Source organism: Medicago sativa, chromosome 7, assembly GCF_051527215.1.
Source record: "Medicago sativa cultivar Bolivia chromosome 7, Bolivia_mono, whole genome shotgun sequence".
In the NCBI taxonomy this organism is placed as follows: domain Eukaryota; kingdom Viridiplantae; phylum Streptophyta; class Magnoliopsida; order Fabales; family Fabaceae; genus Medicago; species Medicago sativa.
Genome location: NC_140755.1, coordinates 56,544,513 through 56,566,302, shown reverse-complemented (window position 1 = coordinate 56,566,302; position 21,790 = coordinate 56,544,513). Strand labels below are relative to the sequence as shown.

Genomic DNA, 21,790 nt, shown 5'->3' with positions numbered 1-21,790 from the left:
TCAGTTTACCAAATATATGGTCTGTGTGACCACATTGTTTTAGTTGCTTGATCACTGGTTTTTCAGAATTTATTTGGTTAACCAAGTGCAAAAATAGTGGTCATCATGTGCATTTAGTTGCGTGACCACAATTTTCAGATATTAAATAGTGGTCACGCAACTGAAAAAATGTGGTCACACAGACCATATACTTGGTTAACTGAAATTTTTCAGAGTGGTACAAAGGGGTGTACACATCAAGGGTGTCTACCAATCTTTATTCCTTTGGAAATGGGTACCACTTAAAGTGGTGGGTCATACTTTGGTTTCATCCTATAAGAGAATGAAAGAAAGGAATTTTCAATTTTGATATTACAGAACTTGAATTTATGGTAGAGGCTACAAATGTTTGTTTCTTCCAAAACCTTAGATATTAGATATGGCTATAGGAGACTTATCTTATAAAACTGTCACAACATATTTCAAACAATTTTTCGATTACCAATTAGACATGCTACAAAAGTATATTTTCCACAACCAAACTTAACTTTAATTTACACATTCATACCATGGAAATGAAATCTTTTCAGAACAAATTGCATCTGGCCAAACAACAAGTATCATTACATGTAGCTGAGCTCTTTGGGAAGGTAACTCTTGTTGTAATTCAAGTTTTATTCATCTGAGGATCCATGGAAGACAAAAAACTAATTGTCATCATCTGTTAAAATGTTGAACTCGGCATAATATATCGAACGATAGTGTACTTTTGCAACTGCAAAGAAAGGCATTCAGGCAAAATATTTGACAGCAATGTTAAAATAGATGATAAGCACACAAGTCAAATTGCAAAAAACAGCAATGTTTCTGAACATCTGCAAAATTGAAAAATAAAAAAGATAGGACATGTAAAATTATGACATAATAAAATAACGATCAGCGAAAATTGACGAGTTCATCATAGTTATGTTTTCTGCTTCTAAAACCTCATGAATTGGACAACCATTAAGAAACGAAACCTTCATCAAAACAAACGTAGTTTAAATGTAAGCATCCTTATCTCTTTCAGTTTGAGAACCACAAAATTTCGTAAACAAAGTTTGAGCCATGTTATGTTAAGAGTTAAGGATGCTTAATTTCGTAATCAACAACGTGCAAGTACTGGTAGTAGAAGATAGTTGATATTCTTCACCAAGCAAAATGTAGTCGATATTGCTGCTGCTGATGGGAGAGCTTCTATCCCGGCATCCTTGTACTCTATGTCAATTTCTTCAAGGGTCTCAATGGGCTCACTCACAAAACTGAGATAGATGAAGGGACTATTTTTACTCTAGAAAATACTATTTTAAAATAATCAGTGTACCTCTCTGGAACAAGCTACAAGACTCCTCACACCTTTCTGGCCAATCATATTTAAGGTACAGGTTGACATTTCTTTATGATGTTTGTGAGATATGAATGGAATTTGAAAAGAAAATGAAGAAAGAGTCGAGGTGTAGAAAGAAAAAGAGATCAGGGTCAGTGTATCGTCAGGTAAGCACTAGAGTACTGTAATGTAGTCTAAAGGGAAACATTCAACAATAAACAAGTTAAATCGACAAACCAGAATTGAAAACCAAACATTGACAAACAAAGCAGACAGAATGACACCAAGTGTCCAATTTTATAATGCCTGCAAATATTGTTGAGTAGCTTTAAGTCTCTCTCATACTCTCATTGTATTCTCTTTCTCTATCTTTATTGCTTTGAATTATCTGTCAATACTTATTTTGTCTTGTATATATTTGGTTGACCCAAAATGGTTGTTCAAATAACGTACTTCTAAATTTATTTGATTCAAATTGGATACTTCTTACACCCGCAGGTATTAAAGGTTCAACAACTCAAATTATCTCACCTTTTTCATTCACAACCCTTCTTATTTTCTGCTATTTATCATATATATAGAAATAACTATTGATCGGCTTTGATTTGAAAGAGATAATTGAAAGCATCATTGCCATGTTGTTAATGGCCGCACCACCAATCTATCTCTTTCGAGCTCTCCTGCTCTGGAAAAGCACCGCGGCTGTGCTGTTAAATGCGGCGCTGCTGCTGTTCCGCTTTCTTCAATTGTCGAAGTTGAGGCTTTAGAGACCCCTCCTTAGTCTTCAGCCACAGTAGAAAGCTCCGAATAGGAAACAAGCACATAAAAGTCATGCTATTAATGCTGCTGCGATCAATACTGAGGTTGTGAGTTCTGAAATACCAAAACTTTCAAAGCAAAAACCTTCGCTAAATCATGTATTCTTATTTACCTTACCTGCTTATAATTTCTCTAGTAATTGTTTACCATTTGTTTATTTTTTTCCCACTTTCAATGTTATCTGATTTTCAGTTTTTTTTTTTTTGTGTAAAAGAAAAAGAGAATGGGCTCTTAATATTATACAAGTTTGACGAGTACCAATGATTCAATGAATCATAAAAGCTTATTTATTTTGTTTGTTTCTTTATTTCTGGTGTTTTCTATGTGTATTTTTTTAACCACTTAAACTTGGTTTTGCAGCCCTTTTTTATTTTTCATCTTCTATTCTTCTTGTTATGTTTTGATTTTTTTATTAATCTATGAAAATCAAAACAGGAGATACATAAGGTGAAAAAAAACTATGAAAGGCTGAAGAATTTTAACTTGATGTTGAAGAAAAGGAAGCGAAAGGCAACAAGAATTTATCTCTGTATTTTCTCATAAATAATAAGAAAAACCAGTTTTAGCGAAGGTTTTTGCTCTGAACGTTTCAGCGTTTCGGAACAGGATTTTTGGGAACATACTTTTGGGAGCATGTTTCCCTTTCAAACTTTTTACGGTGGCTGGAGACAAAGGAGCGGTCTCTAGAGCCTTAAAATTGATTTTGGAAAGAGAGGAACAGCAGCAGCAAGAGGGAGCGAAAGAGACAGATCGACGGTGCAGCCATCAGCAACACAGCATGGACGCTTTTTTAACAGCTCTCGCAGGGGCAGAAGTTCAAACTTTGGATTTCTGACTTCTCTATACTTAAAGTGTGCAAGTCCAGACATCAAAATTTCTTGATATTTTTTAAAAGGAAAGGAATAGTAATATCCTATACTTTCTTGTTTTTTTCTTTTTTTTTGTCCCACGTCCAACATATTTTACTTTATCTATAACCAAAATATGAAAAACTTAGCAAAATGGTATAGTATAACCTAATATAAAACTGCACATATATAGAACCAATCTTGCAATGGACAAAGCCTTCAGCCAGACTCAAGAAGTAAGAGTCGACATTCACCATCATTATACTACTCTTGGCAAAATTAACTCTAAGGAATTAAGCTAGGCCTAAGCACCCCAAGATAGTTTTCAGAGTCCAGAAGTTGGCCATAGAAGCATCCCCAATAAAAATAGCAGACAAACGGCAGAATATTTCACTAACCGATAATCCATTCGGTTAAGAGGAATGGCCATGTGATAAAAAACACGAATTTGGTATGTTTTTCTTTCTTGGTTAGAGCTCATGGTGGTCGGAGAGGAATGGCATATTCCCTCACTTTTTTCTGCAGTTGTGCAGTCTGCTCTGACTGTTGATTGAATGATCTGACTGATGGAAGGTCAAATCATAACAAATTATACAAGGGATTTGCGAGGGGTTTAACCCCTGTCAAATGGTATCTGAGGAAACTCTAGAAGACCTCCTCAAACAGGAGGAGCTATGGTGGGCTCAAAGAGCTAAGGTTAACTGACTCCAAAGTGGAGATATTAATACCAAATACTTCCACCAAAAAGCCAGCATGAGAAAAAGAAAGAACACCATACACAACATTCAAGATGATCAAGGAAACAACTGGCAGGATAGTTTTCATTTTCAATCTATATTTACTAACCATTTTCAAAAAATATTTGACAGTTCTGGTCACACATATAATCATGATATCTTTAATGTTGTTAAGGATAGACTATCTATTCAAGATCATAATCTCTTAAACACTCTTTTTTCAGCAAAAGAGGTGTATGATGCCATCAAGTCCTTAAAGGCTAAGTCAGCCCCTAGACCAGATGGCTTATCTACCCTTTTTTACCAAAAATATTGGGAGATTATTGGTCATGATATCACTGAGTATACTCTAAACATCCTTAACAATAATGGCAATGTAAATGATATTAATCATACATACATCAGCCTCATACCTAAAGTCAATTCTCCTAATCACCCTTCTGAATTCAGACCCATCAGCCTATGCAATGTTATTCTGAAAATAATCACAAAAACCTTAGCTAATAGAATCAAACTTATCCTTCCCAACATTATCAAAGACTATCAAAGTGCTTTTCTTCCTGGAAGGTTAATAACTGATAACTCTCTGTTAGTTTTTGAAATTTTTCACCACATTAAAAATTCCAGGAAAAAAAAAATGGGTTTGTTGGTATTAAACTTGACATTGCAAAGGCTTATGATAGCCTTGAATGGGATTTTATTGAGAACACTCTTAGGTACATGGGCTTCCCTAACAATATCACTAATGTCATTATGTCTTGTATTAGAACTGTAACCTTTTCTATTTTAATTAATGGGGACCCTACTGACCCTTTCCATCCTAAAAGAGGAATTAGGCAAGGGGACCCTTTATCCCCCTACCTTTTCATCCTCTGTGCTGAAATTCTTTCTGGATTAATTGCTAAAGGCCAACAAGATGGAAAAATACATGGCATTAATATAGCTTCTAAGGCCCCTAGTATCTCTCACCTTCTCTATGCTGATGATAGCATCTTGTTTTGTAGGGCCAATCCTGAAGAGGCCCAAGAAATCCTTAACATCCTAAACACCTATCAAGCAGCCTCAGGTCAAAGAGTGAACATGGAGAAATCAGAAATGGTGTTCACCCCAAATACATCCATTACTATTAAACAACAGGTTCAAGCTATTCTCCCTATAAAGACAAGTGATTCTATCAAAAAGTATCTTGGTATGCCAACCTAATTTGGCAGATCCAAGGCTCAAGATTTCAGTTTTATTATAGACAAAGTGTGGAAAAAACTTAGAGGTTGGAAAGAAAAAAGCTTATCTTTTGAGGGCAGGGGAGTTCTCATCAGAGCTGTGGCCCAGGCTATACCTACTTATATTATGAGCTGTTTTTTACTACCTAAAGCCCTTTGTGATAAGATTGAGAGTGAAGTTTGCTCCTTCTGGTGGGGAGGCACATAATCTAAAAGGAAAGTACATTAGACCAAAAAAGACTCTCTTTTCAGATGCAAGCATGAAGGAGGAATGGGATTTAAAACTCTAAGGGAATTCAATCTGGCTATGTTAGCCAAACAAGTCTGGAGACTCCACACCAACACCAATTCTTTAATAGCACAATGCTACAAAGCTAGGTACTATCCTAATTCAGACATTATTCAGGCGTCTAGTGGTAATAATCCCAGCTTTGCATGGAGAAGTATCCAACAAGCTAGTTGGATTATTAAGAAAGGGAGCTGCTGGAGAATTGGGTCTGGGGCCAAAGTCAACATCTGGGAAGATAATTGGATCCCAACTATGCCTAGTTACAAAATCCTAACCCCAAAGCATGCCAACACTATAATCACCATAGTTAAGGATCTCATCCTAAACACTAATGAACAATGGAATAAAGATAAAATTGACTCTGTATTACTCCCAGTTGACAGAGATCACATTGACCAAATACCTCTTATTAATGTGAATTCTAATGATGTGCTTATGTGAATGCATGAAAAAAATGGAAACTACACGGTCAAAAGTGGATACAAAGCCATTACCTCTTGGAAAACCTACTCTAATCCGGCCCCTACTACCAGCTATCAAAATACTACTAACTGGAAAAAGCTTTGGGCCTTAAAGACCATTCCCAGACACAAAAACTTCCTCTCGAGAGTTCTCAATAACTCCTTACCCCTTAGGAGTGAATTAGGAAAGAGAGGTATTCAATGTTCACCCCTCTGCCCACACTGCAATGCTAAAATTGAAGACATCAACCATGCCTTCATGACGTGTTCCTACATTACCCGAGTCTGGTTTGGGAGTCAGCTAAACATCAACATTAGCAACTCTCCTATTACCAATTTTCCTGATTGGATCTTTTATGCTATTGAACACTATGACCCAGACATCACCATTCAAATAGCAGCTCTAGCCTATCATATTTGGTTTGCAAGAAATCAAAGGGTTTTTGAGGATAAAAGAATACCTGAAGAGGACATTATTCATCGCGCTGCTACTAGTGTCCGTGAATTCCATGAAGCGAATCTACCTCAAGCTGGTGAAGCTACGCCAACAACTCACAAAGGTCCTTCCTAAAAACCCTCGCGTTTGACGACTTGGAAAAAACCAGCAGATAATCTGGTCAAGGTGAACTCAAATGCTAACCTCCAAATCGATGGTTGGTGGGGATTGGGAGCCATTATTCGAGACAACAATGGTTTGGTGTTAGCAGCAGCTACATGGCGAACACCAGGTTTTAAGGATGTCATTACTGCAGAAGGTTTTGCTCTTTTGGTGTCTAATAGGTTTGCGATGGAATGTGGCTTTCGTAGAATATACTGTGAAGGAGACAACGAGAAGCTGTTCAAACGGATCCAAAACACAAATGAAGAAGATAGATCGTACTTAGGATTTATTATAAAAGAAATCCAACTCCTCCAATATAGGTTCGACACTTGGCAATGTAATTTTATCCATAGAGAGGCTTATACTACAGCCCATAGTCAGGCCCGTTTAGCTCATTCAAGCCCGAATTTGGCTTGGATTGAGGAGGTGCCATCAGAAATTTCGGATGTATATTTTAAAGATCTTGTGAATTAATAAAATTCTGTCCTTTATTCAAAAAAAAAAATGGTATATATTTTTAAAAAATATTTTATTTATTAAACCGGATTTTTTATTAATTAATTAAATGTTTAAAAAATAATTTTAATTAATAAAATGTAATTAAATTAATTAAAAAATCGAATTTTTTTTAAAGTTGTTTTTGAAATACAATTATTTGTTTCAAAATCATTTTAATAAATAGAATTATTTTTTATGAATTATTTTTATATTAAAACCAGCTTTTGAAATTATAAAAATAATATTTTTTTAAAAACAGATTATACAAACAGTTTTTATTTTAAAATATAACAGATATTGTACCACACAAATTTAAAAAACGATTTTCCATAAATTAAAAAAGAAAGTTTTAAAAAACAGTTTAATTAAATAAACAGTTTTTTATATTAATTAAAAAACATGCTATATTTTTTTAAAATTTATATCAATTCTAAATTAAATAAAAAATACTATATAGTATAAACTTAATTAGTGTTGGCCCATACATTTTTTGTCATTCTAGTATAACTATAACTATACCCACATCATGTAATTCCATAAATAATTTCAAATATCTTGTAACTAACATCCAACATTATCAACATATATATATATATATATATATATATATATATATATATATATATATATATATATCATTATTACATTTATTTATTTAAATTTCGAATAAAAAAAAGTAAAAAAACGTTTTTGTCTAATTTATTTTCCTTAACAGTTTTTTGAACAATTTTTCCTTAACAGTTTAATTAAAAAAAAATTGAAATATATGTTAACAAAATAATAACAAATCATGCAAAAATTATGTCATCACCTATATCTAAAAAAACAAACATCATATATATTTCAAACTACTTTTTTTTTTTGAAAGAATATTTCAAACTACTTGAAAACTCAGAAAATTCAACTATATATAGATTTCAACACAAATAAAATAAAAGAATAGATTTTTACCAAATTAGAAAAGTTTCTTGATGTTGAATAAGAGTAGAGTGTAGAAGCGAGTAGAAGTGTATGAAGAATATTGAAGAGTTGTATAAATTTTTCTAAGTCTGAGGCACAAGGTTATGTTGGAGTTATATAGAGGGAAATAATGCCAGGGGTCATCCGAGGGGCTGCCCCTGGAAAAATGTAGTCAACTCTTAGTTGTACTCCTAGCTGTGTGTAGCTGCAGAATGGTAGGGAAAAAAACCAGGGCCTTGAGCAATATCCCAAGGTTTTAACCCCTAGCATGACAGATTTTGCAGAAACTTTTCAGGCTCATGTCAAGTCAACTGGGAAATTGCAGAGATTCCCTGCAGTTTACCATATGTGAAGGGTTGCTTGTGGGAAAAGCCCTCAGTTATGGCTGCCAAAAGCTGATTGGTGCATGCTTTTTGAATTTCAATTTCGCGTGTAAATTAAAGACAGGGAATTATGTCAATATCCGAGCGAACACCCCTATGTTATGGTAAGTGGGTCTGGCTTTTACCAATGACAATTTGCCAGGAGTTTTCCTTGGCGTAGGCCTTGGGAAATTTGCCAGGGGTTTTATGCCCCTGCCAAAATCCCTAGCAAAATGCAATGTTTCTTGTAGTGTGTTAACCCGTCTCGCTATACTTAACCAAATTTTTCCCTCCACACTTTTACATTTAATGTTTATCTAAAGTAAAATAAAATTATGTTCCTAATTATATGCTATTTTTTTTGGAAAGGAATAACCGTTAACCCGTCTCGTTATACTTAACCTAATCTCTTACTTATAATTGTTAACCCGTCTCGCTATACTTAACCTATTATGTTACGTTACGGTATCAAGGACGATGTCATTGAAATATTATGTTATGGTACAGTACCAACGTTTATGCTTCTTAATAATTAATATTATGAAATACTATATGATAATCATGACATTCATCTAAACTATTTTGTTACCTATTACCGTCAAATATTACCTTCCATATGACATGTGCGTTAGCACGGGTCGATGGTCTAGTTGGAAGAAAAAAAAATCAAACGTCCAAAATTGCGGATATAGAAATTGGGAAACCAAAATTCTGAAATTAAAAAAAAAAAGTTCTTTAGCGTTTCCACCCGTTTCTACAAATTTTCTATTCAGCATAACTCACCCTGCCTCACTTGTCAGTGTGCAGCTCAAAGATGCGCGCCTTTTGCCTAAAAAAACTAGAAAACTTTCGCAGAACATCATCTTCATGGAACCTGATTCTCTCATCCCGCAAACTCCATGATGCTTCTTCCACAAGTTTCTATCTCAGTTTTCTTCTATATTGAACACCAACTGTTTGTGAAATTTACTGTTAAACTCAATTCAAATGTTTGTTTTCTTTTTTCTTTTCTGTAGCTCCTCCTGTTGAGAAGCTTAAGCTTCTTGACTACGCTTCAACAAGACTAAAGGAAGTAACAATTGAGAGGAAAAAATTGTGGATTTCTAGAGCGGATACGCAACAACTTTGTGAAAGTGACAGCAAGGCACATATTTCGGATATGTTGAAAAATATAGACAGAGATATATCAAATATATTCGAATCATCAGAAAGACTGCAGTTGAAATCTGTGGCAGAGAAGCTATTATTTTATTTGAGATCATGCGGTACCATTATTATGTTATTCCAAGTTTGTTCCTTGTATTGATATTATTATCAATGAGGGGTAACCTTGGCGCAACTGGTAAAGTTGTTGTCATGTGACTGAAAGGTCACGGGTTCAAGTCCTGGAAACAGCCTCTTGTGTAAAACAGGGTAAGGCTGCGTACAATACACCAAATGGTGGGACCCCTTCCCGGACCCTGCATATGCGGGAGCTCTAGTGCACCGGGTTGCCCTTTTATTGATATTATTATCAATGACATATTCTTTATGTAATGCAGATTATGATGTGGATGATATTTCCAACTTCATTGCTAGTTATGCATTTAGCATTCCAAGTTTTGAGGTGAGGAAATTATCGTAAACAAAATACCCTTGATGATATGCAAGGCAGTTATGCTTATCTACAATTTTCAATCAATTTTACAAAATTCAAAAACAAATTGACCATATCCCATCATACAACAAGTTTTGCAGTGTATGCATTTAAAACATTTTATTGCCCATTTTGACCGAGGCATAATTTTTTCCTTACAATAGTTGTATGTTACAATTTTTTTTTCTTAGCTAGCAATCTTCTTATATGGTTTGTTGGTAATTTGAAGGTTGAGCATGTCATAGGAAGGATCGAGAATTTGCATGGTGTGTTGGAAATTTTGCCTGCGTCCTCTATGTATGAAAAGCTAATTTTGTATTGTTGTGGCAAGGACAGGGTATTATTTTCTCCTTTATTCATTCTCATACTACGGTTATCAAATAAATATAATTGTCATAAAGTCATCCATGAGAAGGAAAACGATAACAAGACGTTTGCTCCCTTCATCTCAAATTCTCTCTTCATTCTATTTTCTGTTACCATCATTTGTCAAAACTGCATTTCATTTTTCTTTTTCACTTATGCTTATGCAGGTGGAAGTAGCTATTAATGTTGTTGATACAATGTGTGTATCAGGCTTTACGCTCTCTAGTCATGTAATGCAATCTGTATTAGAGACTTGCTCGGAAACTGATCAACATTATTGGGTACTATATATCTTACGTAAAACAACTTCTTGTTAGGACTTAAGCCCATGAGGAGAGCCCAACCCAAAAGACTCGTCCAATAGGTGGGAGAGCCTCATGGCTTAAGTACCACATCAAGCACTTTTAGCTACCCGATGTGGGACTCCTAACACTTCCATGTTTTTCTTCTTCTTCTTTGAATTATATTATAATCCATTTCTTCAAACAATATGTTGCGTTCGATGAGTGGTACAAGACTAGATGAGATAGGATTAGGAATGACACCATTAGAGAGAGGGAGTTGGCGTAGCACCTATAGTAGAAAAGATGGTAGAAAATAGGCTAAGGTGGTTTGGACATGTTGAGAAAAGACCTGATCAGACGGAGGAGAGTGAGATTAGAAGAGGTAGAGGATGACCTAGAAAAACTATTAGATAAACTGTTTGGAAGAGCAATGCTATGATCAGGCGCTACAACACTCTCCTTTAGCCACCCTCTCTTTGATTGGGCCATGTCATACATGTTTTAAAAAATATTTTTGGCTACCGGTTCTAAACCTGCACAATAGTATATTTTTATTTATTTTATTTTTACTGTTGATTTCATGGCCATTGAAGGGTCGTCTTCCCCATCTAACAACAACTTTCCTAATTATTGAAGAGAAAGAAGTGAAATACGATTATAGCATTCTCATTTTGAGTCTCAATTAAAAAACAATGTTATAATTGTTCTTTCTATTGCTAATATTGCAAGAAATGAAGCCATAGTGGGAATCGACATACAATTTGTCAAAAGAGTGGTTTACCTTTGAAGAACAATGCAGAATTGTCAAATCAAATAATTAGAGTACAAAGATTATCCAGGAAACAAAGAACCCATTTTTACACATGCATAACTGGACTTTGAAACTTGCTGAAAATTAAAAGCAAATTTCAGATAAATGTGGGTTTTAATTTGCAGATGAGATGAGACGGAGAGAAAGAAAAAAATTCAAAATATCAAAGAACCCAGTAAACAAGGAACCCGTTTTTCAACAAAGAACCCAGATGAGATGCGATTGTTGTGTTTGTGTTTGACATTGTTTTGGCCTCAGAAGTTAGATTTGATACACAACAGTCATGGAGATTTTTTTCCCCCTGAGAGGAACAGTCACGGAGCCTGCTACCTGCTATTTTTTTTTTAAGATGAGATTTTTTTTATTTCTTGTTGAGATGAGATCTTTTTTTTTCTTTCCTGCGTGTGTTTTTTATTTTATTTTAGGTTGAATAAAAAAAATGGTGTGAGTAAACCAGCATAGCCAGTTAGCAGGTAGCTGGTTTTAAAAAATTGATGATGTGGACCAATAATTGAGGGAGTGTTTGAGAGAGAGTGTAAAAGCAACTGCAGCTAGCATTCCTCCTGTTTGGAAATATTTAGAGGTTAATGAGTTGGATCCAAATATGGTTTATGATAGAAGGGGTTCCACCATTTGGAGGACTTCAACTTGTGACCTTTTAGTCACACTCGTGACCTTTCTTTCACTCACGTGACAACAACTTTACCGGTGCTCCAAGGCTCACCCTTAAACTTTTACAATTACATAATGAAATTTATGATTCCTTTTTTACCGGTGCTCCAAGGCTCACCCTTAAACTTTTACAATTACATAATGAACATTTATGTTTGTTCATTTTCTATTCCTTTTTCTATATTGAAAATCAAGGTTTTTGAAATCTATTCCATCATAAGTCGCCATCCCCACCATTTCGAGTTAAATGAAAAAATTTGCAGGCTTTTGGTACACTTCTGTGTAGTGATGAAAGATGTAAGTTTTACCTTTTTTTTTATTTCTTAATGTATGCTTGTTTTCTACAATGGTATCTTTTGAAGGAATACTTTTTACTAACCAGATAATGTATTTACTTTCATTATGCAGTTTGAATGTGCGTCCAAGATGGTTAATTAATTGCAAAAAAAGTATTTCAAATACAAAACAACCATGTACAATGTCATTATGGCAGGATATTTTTTCGAGGTATCATTGTTGGATTTTGCTCTCACTCAGATTTTCAACAATGAAAACTTCTCTCTCTTAATGATTTCATTCATTAAAAAAATATTTAAATGAGTGTATGAAACATATTTAAAATAGTTCTTTCATTTTCTCACTTTTTTCGATATTGTAGAAAAACATCAGTGGTGGGTTAAGGGTTCTCAAACAAATGCGAGATGCCAACGTAAAGCTCGATTCATACACTTTCAGCTATTTGATTGGCAATTGTGAAACAAAAGAAGAGATTAAAAAAGTAAGTTGAGTTTAATAATTTCATATATTCAAGTTTGGGGGCCTTTGAGCGCGGTTTTTGGTTTGATTCCCGATTTCATGTGTCTTATCTCTATGGTGGAGTTGGCTTGGTCCATTCTTCCATTGTTTTGGGCACCATGGGGGAGGGAAATTTCTTGTGTTGTTGTTTTTGTGAAGGTGTTGGTTTTTTAGTTCCCCCTAGTAGTGTTCCAGGTGTTCTTTTTATGTTATTGTTGGGGTTTTTTTTTCCTTGGGCCACCTTTGGTGTGCTTATTCTCTTTTTATATTCGTTATCCATTTCTTCACATACCTTGTATATTTGATTTTTCAATAATCGAATTGCTAATTAGAATATTTACCTGTAGTATTATGAAGATATGGAACAATCTGGTATCCATTTGACAAAAGAAGTTTTTGTAGCCCTGATTCATGCATATCCAGCTTGCGGTGAATTTGATGTTAAAAAACAGGTATGTTTGTGTAAATATGTTGTCTTTCTACAGTTTCTCTTTTGGGGTGACCTTGTAAAGGACATGGCATATTGTCAGTCTCATGGTAGGGTTTTAGATTATTATTAATTTATATACCTTCCATTTTCAACCTTAAAACTCATCAATCATTGTACATTCTTAGGATGTGTTATGTAATTTACATGGCGAGTTGGAGAGGTTGCTTCTCCTACTTAAGGAGTTGAGTGGTCAAGATTGGGTTGACGGTTGCCTCTGGGCCATCCAGTATTCAGTTAAACACAAAAATTTAAGGTATGACGGTTTTTTATTCCCAATATTAAATTATGATTTTATTCTGCCATTTGTTTATGTTCATTGTATATTTTGGAGTTCTACCATTCAACTGTTTAAACAACTCGAGGATTATTTCAAAAGTCACAAATGCAAGAGAGATATGCTTTTTGATAAGGTAGTTTTTGTTTCCTTATGACTTGAATAATGATTCACAATTATAAGAATTAAATTTTGGTTTAATATTTATGCGTGTATGAAGCATGACATATTGGTCTCATGTATGTATAGGCGTATTGTCTAATTTCTCCATATGGGCCCACATACTTGCAATTTGGATTGGACTTGCTGGGTCTAATAAAAAAAGAGCTTGGCCTTGTTCCTTCAAGAATGTGTCTTGATAGTCTCTTAACTGGTTGTGCCAAATCAAGAGATTCGAATAATGCTCATTAGGTTTGGAGGGAATATGTATTTGCTAGATATCGTTATGATAGTCTAAGCTACTTGAGGTGGGCTTCTAACCTCTATACTATTTTTTCCCTTTCTTATAATATTTTCCTTCTCCTTATGATTTTACTTTATGGTTGTAGCATGTATCACGCACTTTTGGCCTCAGGCGATCACAAATCTGCTGACATTATACTCAAAAAAATTCCAAGAGTTTACTCTGAGTTTTGTTCCTCTTTGAAGCACAATTACGTCAAAATTGACGACATATTGGTATCCAATACGTAGGGTTGGCAAAACAGGTTCAACCCGCTAACCGACCCGTTTAGCCCACTATTTTTTAGCGGGTTGTGTCGAAGTTTTGAACTTGCTTCCTATAGCTGGCTCACCCGCTTAACTTGACAAAAAAAAGGGGCGGACACGAGGCGGGGAGGGTCGACCCGCTTAACTCGTTTTTCTTTTATTTTTTAGACTTATTTTATCCTTCTGGGATTATTTTGGTTGGAATTATTTTAAGATGTTTTATGTTGGTGGATTTGCCTTATTTTGCTATTATTGAGTATGATTTTGAGTTCGACAATTTGTTATTTATATTGTTTTTACCACAAATTTGGTTTTTACCTATTCTTTTATATTTTCTTATGATAATAGCTTGGTCAATGCACCATAGTTTTTTGTAACAATTATGTTGTAAAAAAATGCATTCGAAAATGGATAATAATACATTGCATAAATCAATAGTTCACAAACTTTAAGCAATTTTGTCATAAACTCAAAAATTTCACATGGTCAAGGTAATGCACGTACTTTATATATATATATATATATATATTTCACCCTCTGTATATTTTCTTTTTTAGCATAATGTTGTACTGTATATAGTCTTCGTAATTGAGGCAGTTGTGTACGTTGCCAAAACTCCATTATATATTCGAAAAACTTATTTTTGGCCTGAGTATATTTTCAAACACCTGAAGTATACGTCAGTGTCTACCTTATTAAAAATCAAGTTATTGAAGTAAGATGGATTGCTTCGGATGAAGTTTATTAAAGCAATTATTTTTACAACAAAAGAGTGAGTTTTTTTTTTTATTTTTTTGTGTCGACAGTACAAATCATCAAATTATGTTTGATTCTCTTGTTATGAAATCTGATGGAAACGATAAAAGAGAATACAACAACCGACAACAACGCAGCAGCCGCAGCCGAGCAAAATCAGCCAAAACAGACACGGCTACAGTACAAAGACTGAACAGCCTACTGTCACAACCACAAAAGAAACAACAAACCAAAAACAGGCAGGCCAACCGAGCAGCTACACCCTACAGCAGTTCCGCAGAAAGCAAAACTGCAGTAGGGAGACACACCGCAATCCAACAGCAGCGCAACTGTACCCCAAAAACAGTATAGAAAGCAGCCCGGACCAAAGGCCAGAACACCACCGAACCATGGCGGAAATAAACCTGCCCCCAAAAACCCTGTGCTGATCACGGCTCTGCCTCTACCCCATTATCTCTTTAAGCACTCCCCGGGGTCCCAGCACCATTCATAGAACAAGCACAACATTGCCTTGACATGGTGCAAAAACCATTTAATATTAGTCTGGTCTGGTTGTCTCCAATTCTTTTTTATAGGACGAAGTTGTTAACTGCGCTGAAAATTGCTCATTGTGAAGAACATGTCGTAACTGAGAAGTCATTTTTATCTAATAAGACACTACAAGAAAATATGTGATCTGCTACGCCCATTTTCGTAGCTAATGCGCAGCTAATCCCTAGCAAACGAGTTTAGCTAGGGATATGCTAGGGAATACCTATTGATTCGGCCGTAGCATAGATTGAGAGACAAATTTGCTAGGGAATTAGTTCTTAGTAAATCCATAGCTAGAAAAACTAAAATCCTAGCAAAAATTTAGTTAATCCGCAGCAAAAAAGCATTTAAAATGAATTTTCCGCAGCAAAATAACCATGACTTATCATAGCCATTTCGCAACAAATCTACAGCAACATAACTCTGACTTGTCGTAGCAATTCCATAGCAAATCTACAGCAGAAAATTAACAAAAAATTTCTTTAATGGATCCTAGCAATTAGGACCTTTTAAAAAAACATTTAAATCACAACCGATCAATTCATAAGAAACTTTAGTTAAACAAAGAGACTTACATCCATCAAGACCCTCATCTACTCTTGAGGCTTCTGCCTAGACTTCTTCACAAGGGAGGATCTTTGGAGTATGGGCAAGACTTTGGTATAACTTTGAAGGGATACCAACAAGCAAAATCAATCTGCACATCATGAGAATTTCAGAGAGAAAACTGAAAGTGACATCTTAATCAGACGAGAATAGTGACAAATTAATCAGACGGGAATACAGACATTTCAACCTGTTTGAAGTGACATCTTCAAGAACAACAGTAAACTCAAGCTTCTTCTGAGCAAGTGAGCCAATAGTAAACAGAGTCTTCTCCCTATCATGCGCAAGGTCTATTCGATTGCTCTACATCAAATAGAATAGGACAATTTGTTTTAGGAGTTGTTACTGACAACAAAGATGATTTGCTCTACATCAAATAGAATAGGACAATTTGTTTTAGGAGTTGTTACTGACAACAAAGATGATTTGGAGCACTAAAAATAGTCACGAGTGCCTCCTTCAGATCTTCGGATATCCAGTCTCGGAGTACACCTTCTAAGATGTTTCGTAGTGTCTTGCCTCTATCACAAAACATATCGATCAGCCACGGTAATGATTTGGAATGCAATGTGTTTAATATGCTGATGTAGACGAACAATTAACAGTTAAACACAGAATATTTGTTGAGAATAACTATTCAGATGTTTAGAGAAACTAAAAAACTAAAAGAAATTTAATGAAAATGCAGTGTCTTGAGCTGTGAGCTTGTGACTTACATGTGGTTTCTGACTTCAATATCAGCATCAGGATTCAATAGCATCAAAATAAGCCATCCAGATTTTCACGTATCATTTTTGTTGTTTCAGCTTCTATATGGAAAGCATTATCACCATCATTATCCTGCACAAAAATTACATTAGAATCATAACCAACAAGGATGTAACTGTAAGCTTTCTTCCAAAAGATAGGGAAAATATTAACTTTCACTAAGTAAAAATATTGACAGCTCTCATAAGCTTTTTTCAGCTTATTTTCATAAGTTCAATAAAAACAAACAGTGATGAATTACCAAAGAGTAACAACAAATGGTTTACACACCTTGGTCTCGTCTTATGAAACTCATCAATGCAGACAAACCTCCATCTGCCAAGACCATGGCTCCTCCTTCAAGATAAAACTCGCGCTGAAAATGCAAAGAATAACAATCAGATATTCTCAATCAAGATACACGAAGAACTAGTTTATGATCATATCTCAATGTTAAGTAGTGATGATAGACATTTAGCATCCAATGCATCAAGTAAAGGACTTACAGTGCTGCTATCTTGGATTACAGAAGCTGAGGCCAGCAGCTGATGATCCTTTTCCAGAAGTATAAACAGCAATAGGAGCAGTCTTTTCAACAAACTTAAGAAACTATAAAATGTAACTGTCACGTAATGTAGAGAAATGCAAACTACCTCATGAAGCTGACGTGAACGCTGAGACTTTGATGAACGGAAATGCAATCAATTGCAGAGGAAGACCCCATATGACTCTGACGCCCAGGTTGGTTTTTTCGCATTGTAATTGAAAAAGTCAGAAACAAAAAGTATAATAACTTCAAAAATAAAACAAACTAACACGCATGTATCACATAATGATGATAAGTAGAGTGATAGGTACCTCAGGAATGAATTCGATATGAGATTTTCTAAGTATGCGGACATCATAATGATTCAAAAGAGATTTTACAAGTTATCTTAATAAAATACTGATTGTTCTTCTAGTTTAGATTTCTGCTTCGTACTTAAAGGAGAATCCTGCCACAGAAAGGACATAATTAGACTTTTTTTGCCAAAAAATTTAAATGTCCTGTACTAAAGAATAATTTTAAAGCATTAATAAACTACTCATTTCGTAAGTGCTCTAACTTCTAAGCATAACAGTTGCAGAACACATTACATTAATCAACCACATATTTATATAAAAACTAATCGATAAACATACTTTGTTACAGGTCCCAGCAGACTATTTAAACTTCCAAGAAGAAATCTCATGCTGATAGGCATCCATAGATTTGTGCTAAGATCAAACAACGTGTTGAAAATGACACTGAAATCATGCAAACAACATTGTTGTTACAGGGCAACATATATTATATAGCTTGAAGGCCAAGGAAAGCATGACTTCATGTACATACACTGTGATAGCCCCTACAATTATAACTGATTTTCTACCATAGCGATCAGATATTATACCCCACAGTTAAAACATAAAAAAACATAAAAAAAACATAAAAAAAACTGAGTGATTATGCAATGAGATGAATGAGTTTGCAGAAGCATATTATATTAACAGAAATATCTAAAATAAAACACAAGAATTTGCAAAATCAAACACAACAAGAAATAGTCTATAATCAATCGCAAACCCAAAATTTTGCTAGTGATGGGAACAATAATAAGCACAACAGGAATTGAATCCAGTCTGTAATCAGTGCAGACATCAAACACGCTAACAGAATAACACATCCACTTACATCTTTCTGAACCTGTGCTTCTACACTAGGCTGAAACCATAATATTTTATTGATTTATTTCATCATAAAGGAACAAAGAGCTGAACATTTAGTAAGTTGGATCTAGTTGAGACACTATTGGTTAATAAATTTTGGGTTTTTATGAAATTCTACTTTATATAAACTTTTTATTATAGATATAGTTCAAGTATTACTAACTCTAGATGAAATTATGATCTGTGAAGTGGAGAAATAGTATATGGAAGCCCGACGGGACTTGACAGTGAGCATGAATCTTAGAAGCTCTCTTATTGTGATGATATGAGTTTCACTCATATCTCTATAGAAACGAATAATTTGCTTGACATCTTTCTGGTACTTTGTCTTTCTCAAATCTCTTACAATATCATCAAGAACTAATGAACCAAGAGTTTCAATAGCATCATTATAGTTTTGTTCTGTCACAGCAAAGCTTCCACGGCAAAAACCATAACCCCACCTACCAAACCAAGAGTAACCCCACCTACCAAACCAAAATTGTCTAAATATTTAAATGCAAAGAAATCATCCATCAACAGCAAAATGAAGCTATAAACCTTATTTAAATTTAATCAAAATAATACCATCTACCCAACATGAAAAAATGAATTAATATTTATGGTAAATCCTTCCGAGACATACAGACCTATAGGCCTTGATAAATTATACACAACGTGCACAATTGCAGATGATAAAAGTGAATATTATATGACATGTCAAATTAGACATTATTTAAAATCAACAACTTTACCTCTGGGTTCAGGAAAGCCAACTCCCTTATGCGTCCAGCTATTATGTTGAGATATGAACCAAATGGCAATGAGTGAAAGGAAGAGAAGTTGAGAGGAAGTGCCTGCTCCATGATGAGCTCTGTCAGGAAACCCTTCTTAATTTGTTACTTTGCAACTACCTTCACTACAACCTATATGACCAAGCAGAGAAGTTTGGCTCCACTAGTTTATAGTTCTTACATTTTTGTTCAATAACTAAAGGGCCGATTTGGATTAGTTTATTTGAGCTTATCTACTAACATAAGTTTTATGTGACTGTTTGGGAGAGCTTTTGAAAATAGCTTATGACATTTTCTCATAAGCTTTTTTCAGCTTATTTTAGTAAGTTCTCTAAGATAACTTCTGAAAATATCTTATAGCATATACAAAAACAATTTGAGTTTATTTTATCATAGGCTGTAGAAATAGCTTATGTAACCTTATACATAAGCCCTTATCATGAAAAGTACTTGTGCTATAAGCTCCAAATGAGTTGTTTATCTAAACAGACCCTAACAAGTTTGAAGCAGCACAACAATAACTCACACATGCTACAAGAGAATTTCAACATTGAATAACACCAATACAAGTTTCTAGGTTGCAGAGAAATGAATCGAACTAAAAACAAAAGTGATAATTTATAGATTTCATTGAATATTTCACTTACAGAAACACACTTTCTCTGATCAACAACCAAAACCAAAATACAGTAATACTAACAGTATCCCAAACCTATACCAAATAAAACGTACACAAAAAATGTTGAATCAAATCAATGCATCAAATTAGAAATGATAATTTGAAAATTAGGGTTCAGGATTGGGGAAATTAGTCCAAATGTGAATCAAAAGTATGACAAATATACTACAAACACAAAATGGTTTCAGATCGATACCAGAAAAGCTATGGAGCGAGAATATGAATCTTTGTGAATGAGAACGTGAAAAACTATGGAGCGAGAATATGAATCTTCGTGACTGAGGTAGCAAGGTAGCGAGGTCTAGATCTGAAAAACCGATGGTCCACGAGCCGCGACGGTGGTGCGATCAGCCTTATTGGTGGTGAGATGAGCCTCAACGGTGGTGCGGTGAACCACAACGGTGGTGCCGATAACCGTAACGGTGGAACTGTACGGAGAGAGATTACAACGGGAAGAGAGAGAGAGAGAGAGAGAGAGAGAGAATAATAAATGAAAATGTTTACTTTTTTGTTTTATAAAATATAAAATGTTTTGGGTATTAAAAATGTTTTTTATTCTGAATAAAATTCTGAAAGAATATCTTTTGAATTAATTAAAAATAAAATAAAAAACTAAACAAATGCTGTAAAAAGGAACGAACAACTATTAGTCGTAAAAGCACATTCAATCAACCACTAATTTACTTGAACACATGACCGGAGCAATAATTTGGTAGTAATACTGATATTTTCTTGTAGTGAGAGAGTTTGGCAAAAATTTATGTCTTGCTGTTGCTGTAAAATTTGCATTTTCAATTTATTTTTGGTTCCTTCCAAATGTTGTAAAAATTGCATTCTCTATTTATTTTTTGTCACTTGTGATATAGAACTAGACCTAAACTAGATGAGGAAGACTAGACTCTGCTGTGGATTTTCATAATGGAGAGTTTACTCAAGGATGTAGAGTTCAAATCTGTATTTTACCAAACCAATACATTTAGTTAGTAACGGTTATTCTGTTACTCATTCTCCGTTATGTTGTCTCTTTTGATAGACACTATTTAAAAATTTCTACAGATCCATTTCCTCTCATTTTTTTCGCTTCTACAAAAACAACAATAATATACAACATTTTTTATTGCAACATACATGTTTTAGAGGCATCGACAAAACTGCAACCACTGTCGCAACCATGATCGCATTAGCCCATTTGTCTGCCATGATCAGAAATATAAAAATAATGACATTAGATACGCAAGGCTGCACATTTGATCATGATATTAAAAACTGACACATAACCATGGTTTAAAACTTTACATCTTGCCCTTACAATTAACATAAAGAATACCATGAACGATTGTACGACCACAACCAATATGTTCAGCTAAAAAATTGCAACAGATAACTGACATGCATATAAGAATTAAGATATATATTTGAAATGTTCAACATAGTGGTGAGATTGACAATTTGACACAAATAACTAACCTTATAGATTGTGTGTTGGAGTTGTTTGTCTAAAACTTTGCAGTTAGGGGATTAAATTCAATTTATAAATGATTTAATCCTGACGTCTACTAAAAAAAATTTCAAAGACCATATGGATGAACACAAGTCTTATACCAAAAGTATCTTGAGAATAAGAAATAATCGACTTGAATTTGAGTGAGAAAGTTGACTTGAATTTGTGATTATCCATTTGATGAAGCCTTATATAATTCTCTTCTAACAAATGTCAATGTCTCAATTGAATTTAATTCTCGAAGGTAACTACAATAATTAACTACCTTTAAT

General features: G+C 34.4%; 1 protein-coding gene across 1 annotated transcript; it reads left to right on the top strand.

Annotated features, from left to right (window-relative positions):
- The first annotated feature begins 12,317 nt into the window (after window positions 1-12,317).
- On the top strand, window positions 12,318-13,879 carry LOC146906963 (pentatricopeptide repeat-containing protein At4g21880, mitochondrial-like). Its single transcript, XM_085729004.1, has 6 exons — window positions 12,318-12,416; window positions 12,568-12,687; window positions 13,052-13,156; window positions 13,320-13,447; window positions 13,526-13,604; window positions 13,718-13,879. Exons 1-6 carry the CDS (start codon window positions 12,381-12,383, stop codon window positions 13,877-13,879), a joined length of 630 nt encoding a protein of 209 aa, XP_085585130.1. The 5' UTR covers window positions 12,318-12,380.
- The last annotated feature ends 7,911 nt before the right edge of the window (window positions 13,880-21,790 follow it).

Excerpts from the sequence above, each read along its gene's own strand:
- LOC146906963 (XM_085729004.1), top strand. The coding sequence starts at position 12,381 with ATGTACAATGTCATTATGGCAGGATATTTTTTCGAG. Across the intron at positions 12,417-12,567 it reads TGGCAGGATATTTTTTCGAG|AAAAACATCAGTGGTGGGTT; the intron begins GTATCATTGTTG and ends TCGATATTGTAG. Across the intron at positions 13,157-13,319 it reads AATTTGATGTTAAAAAACAG|GATGTGTTATGTAATTTACA; the intron begins GTATGTTTGTGT and ends GTACATTCTTAG.